The sequence below is a fragment of the Trichomonas vaginalis genome, chromosome VI (genome assembly GCF_026262505.1).
Source record: "Trichomonas vaginalis G3 chromosome VI, whole genome shotgun sequence".
Lineage (NCBI taxonomy): Eukaryota > Parabasalia > Trichomonadida > Trichomonadidae > Trichomonas > Trichomonas vaginalis.
Window position 1 is genome coordinate 16,124,415 of NC_067208.1, and position 13,154 is coordinate 16,137,568.

The window sequence follows — 13,154 nt, forward strand, 5'->3', positions numbered from 1 at the left end:
CAAGACAATATTTGTACTGTTTCAAGACAATGTCCGACGTACCACCAAAAAATATATTTTATGTTAGAATGTTAGATCTAACATGTTTTCTAACACGTTTTCTAACATGGTCTAAAACTCTTGAATTTTCATGAGTTTTCCCGAAATAAAAAATAAAGTTGGTTTTTTTAAAAAAATATTTTTTATTTTTATTGTAAGAACATGTTAGCAACAACTTTACCAAACTCTTTAGTTATGAACCCAACTTCAATGTTAGTAGAGATGAAAAGCTTCATTCCTTCTTCATATACTTTCGAAACAGAAATCCAGAAGATAAAGCAAGAACTTCTCCAAGGAGATTTAGACTGTAGTGCGAAAGATGAAACAAATGAACAATATCTTTATGAAATGCAGGATATTATTGACCATCTACCTAAACTTCCTGAAATACAACAACAAAAACTCACTATTCCAGAATTCGATGAAATAGAAGTCAAAGCAACTGACTCAGTAGAAATAAAGAAGTTCATACGAAAGGTAAACTATGAGTTTCTTGGATTTCATTGCAACCACAAAGTCATGGACAAAGATTGCGACATGGTATATAAGAACATCTCTGACATATATAAATCTGAAGAATTTAAGACCTACGACAACTTTGTTTCGTTAGTTGCAAAATGTGTATGGCAGATAAGAGATAAAGATAGAAGAGGTAAAGTATGGAACGAACAGATAAAACCAGCAACTTTTGAGTTAAAGAAAACCATTGACGCCTTGGTTGTTTTAGCAGGTAAGGTTTCAGAATATAACGCAAAAATGAACCCGCAATGTTCTAAATGTAAAGCAGCAATGAGGAAATATAACTACTCCGTCAAAGAGATAGAACGTATGCGAAACGACTATGCAGACTTAAAGAAAGAAGCAGAGAAACCAGCAGAAAACAAAATGGACATGTTAGCATTTCTAAACAAAAACTATCCAACAGCTGACGATTTCCTTCTTTCAGATGTCAAGAAGAAGTATAAAGAAACTTTCGGCATTGTTAAAACATTCGATGTACTGACAGAAGAAATAGAAGCTACGAAATTGTTTAGAGTCATGAACCATCGCAACATATACCATGTAAAACGCTTGTAAATAGTTATGTTAGAAAACATGTTAGAAAACATGTTAGATCTAACATTCTAACATAAAATATATTTTTATTGAATTCCGTATGAAATTTCATGAGTTTTGTGTGTTTTAGACCATGTTAGAAAACGTGTTAGAAAACGTGTTAGATCTAACATTCTACCCTAAAATATATTTTTGCTGAAAAATGACCAAATTTCATGAATTTCCTCATATGCTTGCGACCGGTAGAAAACCGAGAGAAGAGATTCCGTATGAAATTCATGAATTTCCTTAAGATAGAAAAAATAAAGTTAGTTTTTTATAAAATATTTTTTTTATTTTGTATGTAAGAACAGGAAATGACAAACACTGAGTTTGAAACAGTTAAAAAGATAGACAATAACACCAAAGTGGTTAGAATTGGTGATTTAAACGTAAGATACTCAAAGAAATACAACAAATATTCTTTGTCAGACATTCTAACACTATCTGAAAAGAAAACATCCCACGACTGGGTTAGAAATGCTTCAACTCAGAAAATTTTGACAAGAAATCCTGAGCTTATGATATCGGTAAGATTCTATGGAACAAGAACATATCTCATCGACAAAAGTCTTATACCAGTAGTTTTGTTCTGGATTGACCCAGTTGTTGGATATAATTTCATAACATATGGTTCATTCGATACTGAACGTTGCAGTGAAGGCTTACTTTATATCGTTCAGAAACCAAAGGACTTCAATACAAAGAGATATAAGATAGGAAGAACATTTAATATAACTCAAAGATATGACAGTACAGTCAATAGAGTTAAGGTTGTGTTTGTAAATGATATGAGAGCTGCTGAAACAGAACTGCTTGAAAAGTTTGAGAAAATGTATGGTGCTCCCATAAAAGGTAAAGAAACGTTTGAAGTAGATGAGATAGCTAAAGCTATAAAATTATTTGACGAAGTTGCTGAAAAATACATGTAAAGCGTTTATTTTTGGTCTTTTATACAAGATAGAAAATAACGCTAATTTTATTTTTTTTATTTTTTTATTTTGTATGTAAAGACAGATATGTCAACAACAGAGAACACAACAACTGCTATCGTTCATGAAGCCATAAATGAAGAATACGAGTGGTTCAGTTTAACAAACAACTCCGTCTCATTCGTTCGGTCAAAGACGATATGTACCAAATGCAAAGTATTTTGACAGCATGTTTTGCTCCAGATACTAAGCTTCCTAAAGACTGGTTTAGGAACCAAAGCACTATTGAACTATTAAATGAAGCACAGCGAGACATACTTTTTTCTGAAAATCGTGAAGAACAGCGAGTGGGAGAAAAACCCCAGTCGCCAAAACTCTATGAAAATCGTGAAAAATTGCCAAATGGTTTGAGAGGTTGGTATGTACATAGACTTCTTGTAAATAATGTGGCACAATGGGCTTCACCTCGCTATTCATGGTATGTTTGTAAACTTCTTGACGAAATTCATAGACAAGAACGTGAAAGCTAGAGAACAAGCTTGAAGCAAAAGACAAAAACATACAGAAAAGAATACCACGTTCGGTACCAAAAGGAAAGGAAAGAACTATAAGTATATGATTTACACTGAAGAGATGGAAAATGAAGAAGACAGAGATATGGTTATGTTGCATTTAGTCAGAAGAAACAACAAAAGCTTTTACGACCTTGCTAAGATTTACAAATCTGACAGAAATTGGTTCTATCGCGAAAACTTACCGATTTCAATGACACCGAATGAAGATGTGAAACAAATAGTTCAAGATACTTTACCTCAAACACACTATGATATGAAAGGTTGTACAATTCTTACCTTCAAAGAAGATTTGCCATTGTTAAAGGAAAAAATAACAGAGTATTTTGACAACTTCAAACAAGCAGAGTAAATGAACCATTTATTTTTCAAGCTTGACTTCAGATGGCTCAGGTAGCTCTATAAGGTAAATTGTCTTGTCAAATCCTTCTGGCATTCCGAGTCCTTCCTTCAGACATTCCGAGTCCTTCCATCCAACATTCCAAGTCCTTCCCGACAACTGGAAAAAAATTTCCCGACAACTGGAAAAAAAATTCCCGACAACTGGAAAAAATTTTCCTGTTGTTCGTCCGTAAACCATTCAAATTTTCGAAAATTGAGAACTTTTTGGTCGAACGACAGAAAAAAATTTCCCGACAACTGGAAAAAAATTTCCCGACAACTGGAAAAGTTCTTCCTTCCGACAGGACACAAACGAATGTCCGACGTTCCTCTTCCTGAATGTCTTCCAAAGCCAGAAGAACCGAAAGCTGCAGAACCACAACAGACTAAGACCAAACACTTACATTTTTACGCTTGACTTTTTACAATTTGAACTTTGTTTGCGTAGATATGAATTCTGAAAGAAGTATGAGGGTCTTGTATGACTTTGTACTTCTCCCATAGTTCATGTCTGTCAAACTTACCTGCCATGGACTCTTTCATAAGTTCCATGAAATCGTCTTCGGACAATCCGGGGAAAAGTATGATATCAGTAAGTATTCTTTTAACATCCTTACTTAAACTCTTTGCTGTCTGTACACAAATGACAACAGAGATGTTGAAGTGTCTGAGCTTCTTGAGAATTCGACACATGTCTTGTTCTCTGTTCTTTAACAAAGGATGAGAGGCGAAATCATCTAAGATAAGAAGACATCTGTGAGGGTAAGTCTTCCAATCGTAAGATTGCAATTTCTTCGAAATGTATTCTATCTCTTTCTGTTTGTTTCTGAAGTGTTTCTTCTCTAATATTCTCTGCATTTCCTCATTTGGGTCTTTAAACTTAGAGTTTATATACTCATTTATAGCATTGTACTTCAAAACTCTTCTTTGGTACTTCTTTATCCAATCTAACAACTCAGAGTCTTTTATACATACTAACTTAGACTTTTTTATAATATCTTTGAACGAATTGACGGTTTGATCGAATTGACCAGAAGTACTACAAATGACTACTAACTCATAGAATGGGTTCTTCTCATCTAGTTCTTGTTGTTGTGCAGCCATTTTAGATAAGTGAAAGTCTTGCCCGACCCAGGTGGTGCGATTAGACCTGTTATACCATTCTGAGCAAATAAGAACTTGTCATGTATGGGTTTTATCTGAGCATTTTCCAACTTCCTCTTGTTCTTGTTTAAAACATTCTCAAATTTCTTGTCAATGTCAGCAAACTTTTTTTCTAACATATTTTTAGAAAAATTAAAAATTTTATCTTTTACAAAATGTCTAGCGATTTCGCTATCTATATTCGAGACAAGCTTTTTGACAGCAAAACATCTGTCGACCATAAAATCTTACATAGTGTAAACAAGAAAGGTGAATTTTTCTAAAGTTCTGTTTCTGGGAATATGACAAGAACCATAAAACATTACAAAGAGCAGTCTTAAAATTTGTCAATGACAGACTTGTTGACAGAGATGACGCCGATTGGAAAGATGAAGTCCAACAAAAGTTCTTAGAATGCAAAGAAGGCACATGCGCTGTTCTTGAAGATGAAATAGAAAACAGAATAGAAGAGCTATTAAAGGACAAAGAACTTTTACATAAATATGGTTCTGAGAAATTTGACATAACTCCACCAGAAAAGAAGAAGAGAGAAAAGAAAGAAAAAAGAAAAGAAAGTAGAAGAGAAGAAAGAACCTGAACCAGTTCCAGAGAAAAAGAAATTTGACATGTAAATAAAATTTTATTTTTTAGAACATTTCTGGGTCAATGTCAATGTTCTCTTCCTCTTTAGGAGCAAACACCGGCTTAGACTCTAAAATCTTTTTACCCAATCTACCCTGAACTTCAACTATCTTAGACTCATAATATTCATAGTCGTCTGCTTTCTTTGGTTCATAAGGTATAACAAGTTTGTATGCTTTGCCTTCTTCGAGTTTTGAGAACTTTCTGTCAAAATTTTCTTTGACTGCTAACAAACCTTCTATGTCTAAGTCTTCAAATTTCGCACCATTTTTAGTCACAATAGCAAACTTAACGGGTGCAATGTTCCAAATTTTGTCAAATGTAGACTTTTCAAAATGGTAGAAGTAAACATTCAAATAAGCGAATGGGTCTAGTTCTTCTTTGACTTCTGTCATGTACTTGTTGACTGAAATATATTTCGTCATCTTTTCTATCGGATAAAAAAATATTTTTTTTAAATTTACTCAGAAAAATTTTTCTTTGTATATACGCCGTTCTGAACATCTAAAAGACTTTTGACATTTGCCAAGAATGTTCGTTTAGACGCTGTCATATAACCATACTCTTGACAATATTGTTTATATTCATCGTACAATGACCTTTCATCTAAACACTCAAAGTCGGTTTCATCTATGAACAGTTCATATACACTCTTGTTTGCTTCTAACAATGTTTGTCTCTCTTCGGTATATGGAATTTGTCTTGGATTGAAGTTAGAAATATCTAATGTCATAAAGTATGAGAACAAATGGTTGTAAAAGTCAGATGTCAAAGTTTCTGCTAAGTCGTCAAAATATTCTGTATCTTGCATATGAGAATCTGACGTTCTGACAACTACATATCTTCTGTCAGAACTTTCTAACTTCATCGGAACAACATTGTTTGAAACCATGATGAAATTTGCAACATTTTCACAAACTCTTTGGTCTTTATATTTTCTTTCAACAACTCCAACTTTGTTGTTATAAGACTCTTCAAAGCATCTGAGTTCAAAACTTTTGTTGTATCTATACTTTGAAGTTCATTGCAAACTATAAGTTCATATTCTCTATGAAGAGTTAAATTTACCGCAGATGTTTTCTAAGTTTGTCATATTAGGGTTCGAATAGCCCTCTAACAGTTTGCATAAGATATCTGTAAAGAAAGTGTTCTTACCAGTTCCTTGTTTTCCAATTATAATGAGAGCAGTTTCATTTTTAGCACTTGGATGTTGTAAGATGTTTGCAAACCAACATTAAGATATACTCATAGACTCTTTCGTTTCCATTGCATATAATTTCTTTGACATGGTCTAACCAAGCTTCTATAACATTTTCTTCCATTCTACTTTTTCGTATTTATATCCAGTGAAGATAGAATAGAAGTTTGGAGATGGTGTATAGAACTTTATACCACGAACTGAAAAATCTTCTTAACTTTGACAATAAGATATCCCAAGCATCTAACATCTTCATGCCAACTTGTACGACTTTTATTTTCTTAAGTTTCTGTCTACATTCTTGTTCTGAAACTATTGTTGCTCTTGGTTTGTTAAAGACAACATCCCATTCTTTCATGACATAACATTCTGGGGCAGAGTCAACATAAATGACTAAACGTTTCAAATTCTCGACTGCTTTGTTATAGTCTCGAAATGGACACATATTTCTGAACGCTTGGAAGTCATAAAAATCTGAAACATCTATTCTGTACATTTTATAAAAATAAAAAAAAATATTTTTTTTTATTCTTGACTTTGTTGTTGCATTTGTTGCATTTGTGTTGTTCTTGAGCTATTTGTTGTTGAAGTTGTTCTTGTAGTACAATACTTTCACCAGTTGCATCTTCCAATTCGAAACTTTCTGCCGTCATTGACAAATACATAGGACATAAAAGTTTTACAGGAACAAAGTTTGCGTCAACTAATGTCAACGTTATACTTGCCAAAGTGTTTGAGTTCACTAAGGTTGAAAACTCTGCATTCGAATGAACAATAGGCAAACCAGCAGAGAATGTGTTGTTTATACGCATGAGTATCTTTTGGTCATAGTAGTTTCTGTCGACATTCGAATAACACTTTGAACCTAAGTTTGAAACAATATATAAAATAGGTGTACTTAAAGTCAATGGAACAGACATTCCTTGTATGACACCTTTTCCTGTTATAGGAAACTGTTGGTAGTAAAAACCAGATATAAGTTTGTATTATAGCTCATATTGTTTATAGTAACTCAGTCGGACATCCAAACATAATGAAACCTGCTCTAGTTGCAGCACATGTTACATCCGTCCTTAAAGTATTAAATAAGTCAACAAAACCTGTTGGTGGTATATCTGAGTAAGTATCTTCAAAGAAGTATTTTTTACCATTCACAACAACAAAGTCTTCTGGTGTCAAAAGAGCAAAACAGGCTTTAGTCGTCATCGTGTTTAAGGTCAGTTTACAATATCGTCCTTGAGGATTTGTAAGTTTGTTTTATATAGAATTATATGACTCAGGGTTTTTAGTCGTAATAGTATAAACCACTATGTCTTCTGCCATTTACTTAGCAAGTAAATTTTAATGAAATGTTGTGGTCGTCAAATATTTTTATGACGTCTGGGAAACTATATTTTAAGTTCAACGTTTCACCTCCTTTCATAACGTATATCTTGTCAATGACATTGTATGAAACACCACAGCAAGCAATGTCGGGTTCTATTTCTTTGATGTTTATATCGTCTGCCTCTGTCAAAAGTTTCAATAGTTCTTTCAAAATTTCATGAGGTGCGATGACATATGAGTTCACTTTTTACAGGGTTGTGCTTTCGACCAAGTTTAACATTATACCCAAAGCTTGACAAATCTTCTCCTGAGTTTTAAGTTTGTCTTTAAGTTGTTGGTAGTCGTTTCGAATATCTGCAACAGAACTTAAGTCTCTGCTAACTTCAGGGTATGTTGGTTGTTCTTTTACAGGAACTATTGTTATACCATCTTCGTCTTCGTATGGTTTCCCCACTTCAACATCTCTTTCTTTGACATTGACAACAACACTTTGACTGTTTGTTTGAGTTTGGTGAATTTAACTTCACATCTGCCATCGCCATTAAACCTTTTGAAACACTTACGCTCTATTTTTCGGAAATGACATTTTACTTAGAATAAAAAGATGGACGTATTTGAGTATCTCTTCGAATTGAAGCAAAACAAAGTTTACACACACAAACAATACAAGTTCATTGACAGAGTAGTTCTTTACACAAACAATGGAAAATGTTATAGAATAGCAGTCTTTGCTGAACCAAAATATTTTCATAAAGCAAAGAAAGTTGGTATAACCGAGATGGTGAAAGTTCTTGAAGCAGACAAAAATATAACAACAAACTGACCGATATTTCTAAAGGAAAGTTATAATACAATTATGTCAAAACTGGCGTACTGTCAATATTTTGACGGAGAGAAGTCAGTTCAAGAACAACTTACTGACCTGCTGCCAAAATCTGCTCGATGGAAGCTGTCGTTATACCAATCTGAGGAGCCCCAGCAGGTTTCATCGAACGAATTTCAAAAAGAGCATCTTCGTGAAAAGTGCTATTGGTTTTGTAAAACTTCTTTGCTTTCAATTCATCTGGACCGTCTCTGTCACCAGTATATTGTATTTGAACTGTACCAACAGTTGAAATACCACCCATAAAGTCTTCTGAGTCAGCAAATGGAATGCCAAGCCAAAAGTTTGAACGGTCTCCATTTGTATATTGAGTTTTTTGACCTCCTGTATGAGTCCATACTTTCACATATGCATAATAGAACTTTGCATTTCAGGGTTAATGGTTGTTGTGAAGTTGTTGTTAAAGTTCATAGCATCTAATGTCAAGTTGTATGACCTCATATCCTCAACTGTAGAATATTCTTCTCTTGGATAGTATTTGCCATCTATGTTTATATGATATTTAATACCAGGGTTGTAGAAGCAAGAATAGTCATTTATAGTTCGTCTGAACAGTACAAACATAGTATCTGCATGTTTCATTGCAGTTGTAAGGCAATATCTGTTCTGCACCTGGGTCAGCACTTTGGTTTCCAACTTCACCTGCAAAGTCTTTGACAGATATTTGGTGTATAGGGAACATAAGTGGAACTGCAATATATTTGGCAGCTAAAGCATTTGAAATATCTGGGTCCAACATATAGACTGCAAGTCTGCTTTCTATTCTCTTGCATTCAAACTTTTCGCATGTGAACTTAACTGGGGTCCCAAGCAGTTCCAGCAGCATTGAAATAATAGTTTACTTCAGTGTTGAAGTTTGAGAAAACCAAAGTCTAAGTCAACTTTGTCTTTGCAAAATTCGGCGAATGACGTTTGATTTGCTCCCTTTACGTCTGTAAGAGTGAATGGGTCTTGTGTTGGTGCAATGACTAAGTTATTTTTTGCTTGGAGTAAGTTCGATAGAAATTTTTTCCTGCCCAGTTTGGCAAGTATCTTAAAAACCTGAAGATGAGGAAAGATGACAAAGGAACTCTAAGTTTCAGTTTTACTTTGGTTACTGCTGCTGCAGTTTGTCCAGAAAGGTTAACATAAACTCCTGGAACGTTAGGGTCAAGTCTTCTTATTTTCTCAATAGTTTGCATACTGGTCTGTTTGTCTTCTCTAGCTTGTGGTTGTACTGAGTTTCTCAAAGCGAACCATTTCATAGTTTGCCCATGTTACTGTTTGAACTAAGTCAGAGTTAGAATATATCTTATATCCCATGAAAACTTCTGGAGCATATTGGTATCCGACATAGAAAATTCCATTGCAACCTTTCTTGTCAGACAACTTGGCAGAAGGTTTTATTTCAATGTCTTGTTCCACGTATAAGAAGAGTTGTCAATAGAAATTATATAGAAACCTGTCGCAAGCAATATCTACTGTTGTTGAAGAACCTTCTCCAAACTCACCTACGTTTCCATAAGAAACAGCAGTTGTATATTCGTAAGTTCCAGGAACTATTTCTGACCTTCTAATGGCATTGTCGCATTCGTTATACCATTCGGAAACATTTCCATTCATAGCATCCAAAACTGTTGGCGTTATATTCTGAGCGGCGTACATTTCATATGAGTAAAAATATAGAATAGTTGGATTTATATGTCATAATAGAACCCACGTGGACCAAGCTTTACTTTCTTCCTGACTGAGTTTTTTAACTCTTCTTTTTCCTTCATTGCCCTCTGCTTGAAGTTGTTGCATCTTTGCTATTTGTTCATCTAGTATGTTGCAAATTTCCCATGTCCTTTTTGCCTTTTGGCTCTGGTCGCCCATCTCAGGTAACCTATATCCTAGAAAGAGTTTGTCATAGTTCTGTATTTGAGTCTTCGCGTATTGTTTGCATGACTCTTTCCTGAGTTTCCGGTTCAAGCTCTTCAAACAGTGCCTGTCCATATGGAAATATGCTCGTTTCCAAATATATGTTTTTGTAGCCATTCTGGTTTCTTTCCATGTTACCAACTATATCTTTTTGTGAATGGGAAAGCTTCTACCCAATCTTTCAGTCTTGCGTCGTTTATTTCTGTAGTTGGTTTTATTTTGTCAAGGAACATGTTTTTCAATACTAACATTTCATTTGGTACTGTCCATTTGAGTTTTTCTTAAATAATTCATCCCTTCTCGGTTCATTGTCTGCAAAGTAAGTTTTTATTGACATTTTGTTAAACTTTCATTTGCAAGGTCATGTACAAATAGGTTCTCTTCCTTCGCTCTCCCTAACTTTCTTTCTAAACTCTTCACCAAATATACCATCTCTATGGTTCTGTGTAGTTCTTTGAGATAAATGTTCTAGAACGTCAGGTGTTATATTTCCATCAGCCATGTTCATTTCATACTGGTCCAAAATATCTGCATGTTTCATATCTTTCAATGGCATTAAAGCCGCGCTTAAAATACCAGCTATATCTTGTTCACCATTGACTTCCATTGCGTCTACAACTTCTTGGAATTGTGGTTGTAAGTTTATGAACCACCTATCCGGGTTAGCTTTATGACCCCATCTCATTGTAGTTCCATCGTCTGCAGAAACAAAAGTAGGTTTGTTTCCATCTTGGTTAGGTTCTGAATGAACTTTAAACAATGTTTCATTTCTATATGTTTTCTTGAAATTTAACCTTTTATCTTCACCGAGTTCATCCGAAGATTGAACGTTAAATGCTCGTAAGTAAAAAGGGTTGTTGTATTTGTGTACATTTTTTTTCAGTTCTTCCATTCTATGCTGAATATTTTCATCTGGTGCTGGAGTCTTTTGTATGTCGGCAAACATTTTTCGATATTCTTCTACTATGTCAGCCGAATCTTTCTTAGACTCTTGGAAAGATTCCATATTCACCTCATGCTCTTGTTGAGGGTCAAGATTTTTCGGCTGTTCCAAATCTTCATCTAGTTCTGTGAAGTTAGTTTCCAAAGGAGTGACTTGTTCGTTTCCTTCAGGCTCTTCTAGCTGTTGTTGCTGAACTATTTCTTCCATGTCTGGTTGTATCTGAACTATTTCTTCCTGTGGAGTTTCTTGTACCTCATCTGCTGGCATTTCATATATTCCGAGACCGTTTTTAACAATTTCCCTATCTACGTCATCCGCATTCATAAGCTTTTGTTCTTTCGTTCCGTCTCTATTTTTTACGCGTTTCATGACGAAAGTTGAATTGTCATTTAGCTCTGACATCAAATATCTCGGAGTAAATTCATCCATGTCATTTGGATGATATGCTATTAAATCATATCCCTTAGCGAGCTTGTATTTTCCAGGTTTGAGATTATATCCGTTTTGGTGCTGAGCCATAAAGCTAAATAGGTTCGGGTCAGTATTTCCATCCTTGAACTTTCCAATAGCTTCTTTATATCTGTCACTAAAGTCAACAGTATCTGGGAAACCACACTCTTCTTTAAGCATTTTTAAGAATTCTTGGTTTCCTTGTTCTCTACTTCTTTTATGTCCTTGCTCTGGTTGTGGAGGTGGTTGTTGTGCAGGGTTTTGAACTGATGGTTGTGCTGGATTTTGAACTGTTGGTTGTTGTGTTGGTTGTTGTTGTTGTTGTTGTTGTGCAGGGTTTTGAACTGTTGGTTGTTGTGTTGGTTGTTGTGCATGCCTGTGTCTGTGTCCATGTGACGATGTAAATGTTTTAGGTAGTCCTGGTGCAGGTGCTTCTCTTGGAGGGTTTGGTGGTATATAAGTTCCACCAGCTGGCACATATGTTCCATCTGCAGCGTAATGTCCTACCTGACTTTTCGTTTTTAAGAAAGCATTTACTAGGTCTGTTTTGGTCTGTTGTAACTCTTTTTCTTGACTTTCCACAACAGTTGCTCTAACGGCGTCATAGGCACTTTGAACTGCCTGTCTCGTTGCTGCATCTGTTATTTTCGTCATATTTTGTGCTACTTCTTTTAACTCTTTGTCGAAACCTTCAGACTTCAGTTTCTTTCCAGATGAGAAGTCGTTCACTAGTTTCACCTTACTATGAAGAGCTTCGAAGGCGTTCTTAAAGTCAGCATTCGTTAAAGCTTCATTTGAACTGTCTTCATCCGCTTGTATTTTTGTCCTTATTGACCCTATAAGCTGGGCTGCTTTAGCGTTGGCTTGGGCATCTAACCAGTCATTGTTAGCTTTTATATATTCTGCGCTTTTCATTGCCTTTTGCATGGCTGCGTCGTTATTTTTACTTTCTTGTGCTAAGTTTTCATACTGTACGGTTTGGTTCTGCAACTGTAAAAGTTTTTCTGCCTTTACATTTGCTTCAACTTCTTTTTTATACTCATCGCTATCCATATATGTCTTCAGGGCTTTTTGTTTTATCTCTTCATCTTTCAGTATTTTATATTGAGTAGTATGGTTTTTCAAATTTATGACATCTTGTTCCATTTTTGCTACTTCTGCTGCTTTTTCTGACACTTTTTTCGCATATTCCTCTGTACTTAGTTCTTTCAGTTGTTCTTCTTTCTTCTTTTTCTCTACGTTTAACTCATTGAGTTTCTTTGTGTGTCTGTCATATTCTAGTTTCTTTTCGTTTTCACTTATTTGCTTCTGTATGTCTATGTTTGACTTTTTGACATCTGTTATTTGATTTTTGAGTGAACTCAAATTCATTTGACTTTGAGGGTTATAGGCTGTTCCGTCTGCAGCTCCACCATAGCCTGCCATTTTCGCTAAAAGTGCCGCTCTTAAACCTCCACTCTGTGCACCAACAACTCGGTTTAAAAGCATAGGATTGCTTGACATTTGTTGCAACATAGTGGGGTCATTCAGCATTTGTTGTTGCAACTGTTGTTGTGGTGTCAGTTTTACTATTGGATGTTTCAATGCTCTCTTCCTCTTACGTATATTCTTACGTAGCTTACGTGGCATTTTAAGTGAAGTTAAAAAGCGG

The 13,154-nt window shown here is 35.0% G+C and overlaps 6 protein-coding genes and 3 pseudogenes across 9 annotated transcripts, besides 1 other annotated feature; 4 read left to right on the top strand and 5 right to left on the bottom strand.

Annotated features, from left to right (window-relative positions):
• Positions 1–9,801: part of a mobile genetic element that runs on past the window's edge.
• Positions 235–579, top strand: TVAGG3_0874510 (organellar and viral DNA polymerase type B; the record flags this gene model as incomplete). Its single annotated transcript, XM_051250189.1, has 1 exon — positions 235–579. A coding segment is annotated over one exon (345 nt), but the record flags the coding sequence as incomplete, so codon positions are not given.
• Positions 1,656–2,066, top strand: TVAGG3_0874520 (organellar and viral DNA polymerase type B; the record flags this gene model as incomplete). Its single annotated transcript, XM_051250190.1, has 1 exon — positions 1,656–2,066. One exon carries the CDS (start codon positions 1,656–1,658, stop codon positions 2,064–2,066), a length of 411 nt encoding a protein of 136 aa, XP_051085665.1.
• On the top strand, positions 2,154–2,990 carry TVAGG3_0874530 (annotated as a pseudogene). Its single transcript has one exon. A coding segment is annotated over exon 1 (837 nt).
• TVAGG3_0874540 (protein of unknown function, DUF4106 family) lies at positions 3,428–4,123 on the bottom strand (the record flags this gene model as incomplete). The annotated part of the gene is made up of 1 exon (XM_051250191.1): positions 3,428–4,123. One exon carries the CDS (start codon positions 4,121–4,123, stop codon positions 3,428–3,430), a length of 696 nt encoding a protein of 231 aa, XP_051085666.1.
• Positions 4,558–4,794, top strand: TVAGG3_0874550 (annotated as a pseudogene). The gene has a single exon. A coding segment is annotated over exon 1 (237 nt).
• Positions 4,810–5,229, bottom strand: TVAGG3_0874560 (protein of unknown function, DUF4108 family; the record flags this gene model as incomplete). The annotated part of the gene is made up of 1 exon (XM_051250192.1): positions 4,810–5,229. One exon carries the CDS (start codon positions 5,227–5,229, stop codon positions 4,810–4,812), a length of 420 nt encoding a protein of 139 aa, XP_051085667.1.
• TVAGG3_0874570 (uncharacterized protein) lies at positions 5,265–5,696 on the bottom strand (the record flags this gene model as incomplete). Its single annotated transcript, XM_051250193.1, has 1 exon — positions 5,265–5,696. The coding sequence occupies one exon, from the start codon at positions 5,694–5,696 to the stop codon at positions 5,265–5,267; it is 432 nt and encodes a 143-aa protein (XP_051085668.1).
• Positions 6,528–7,325, bottom strand: TVAGG3_0874580 (annotated as a pseudogene). The gene has a single exon. A coding segment is annotated over exon 1 (798 nt).
• Positions 9,802–10,978: 1,177 nt separating the features above from the next.
• Positions 10,979–13,132, bottom strand: TVAGG3_0874590 (protein of unknown function, DUF4106 family; the record flags this gene model as incomplete). Its single annotated transcript, XM_051250194.1, has 1 exon — positions 10,979–13,132. A coding segment is annotated over one exon (2,154 nt), but the record flags the coding sequence as incomplete, so codon positions are not given.
• Positions 13,133–13,154: the final 22 nt, after the last annotated feature.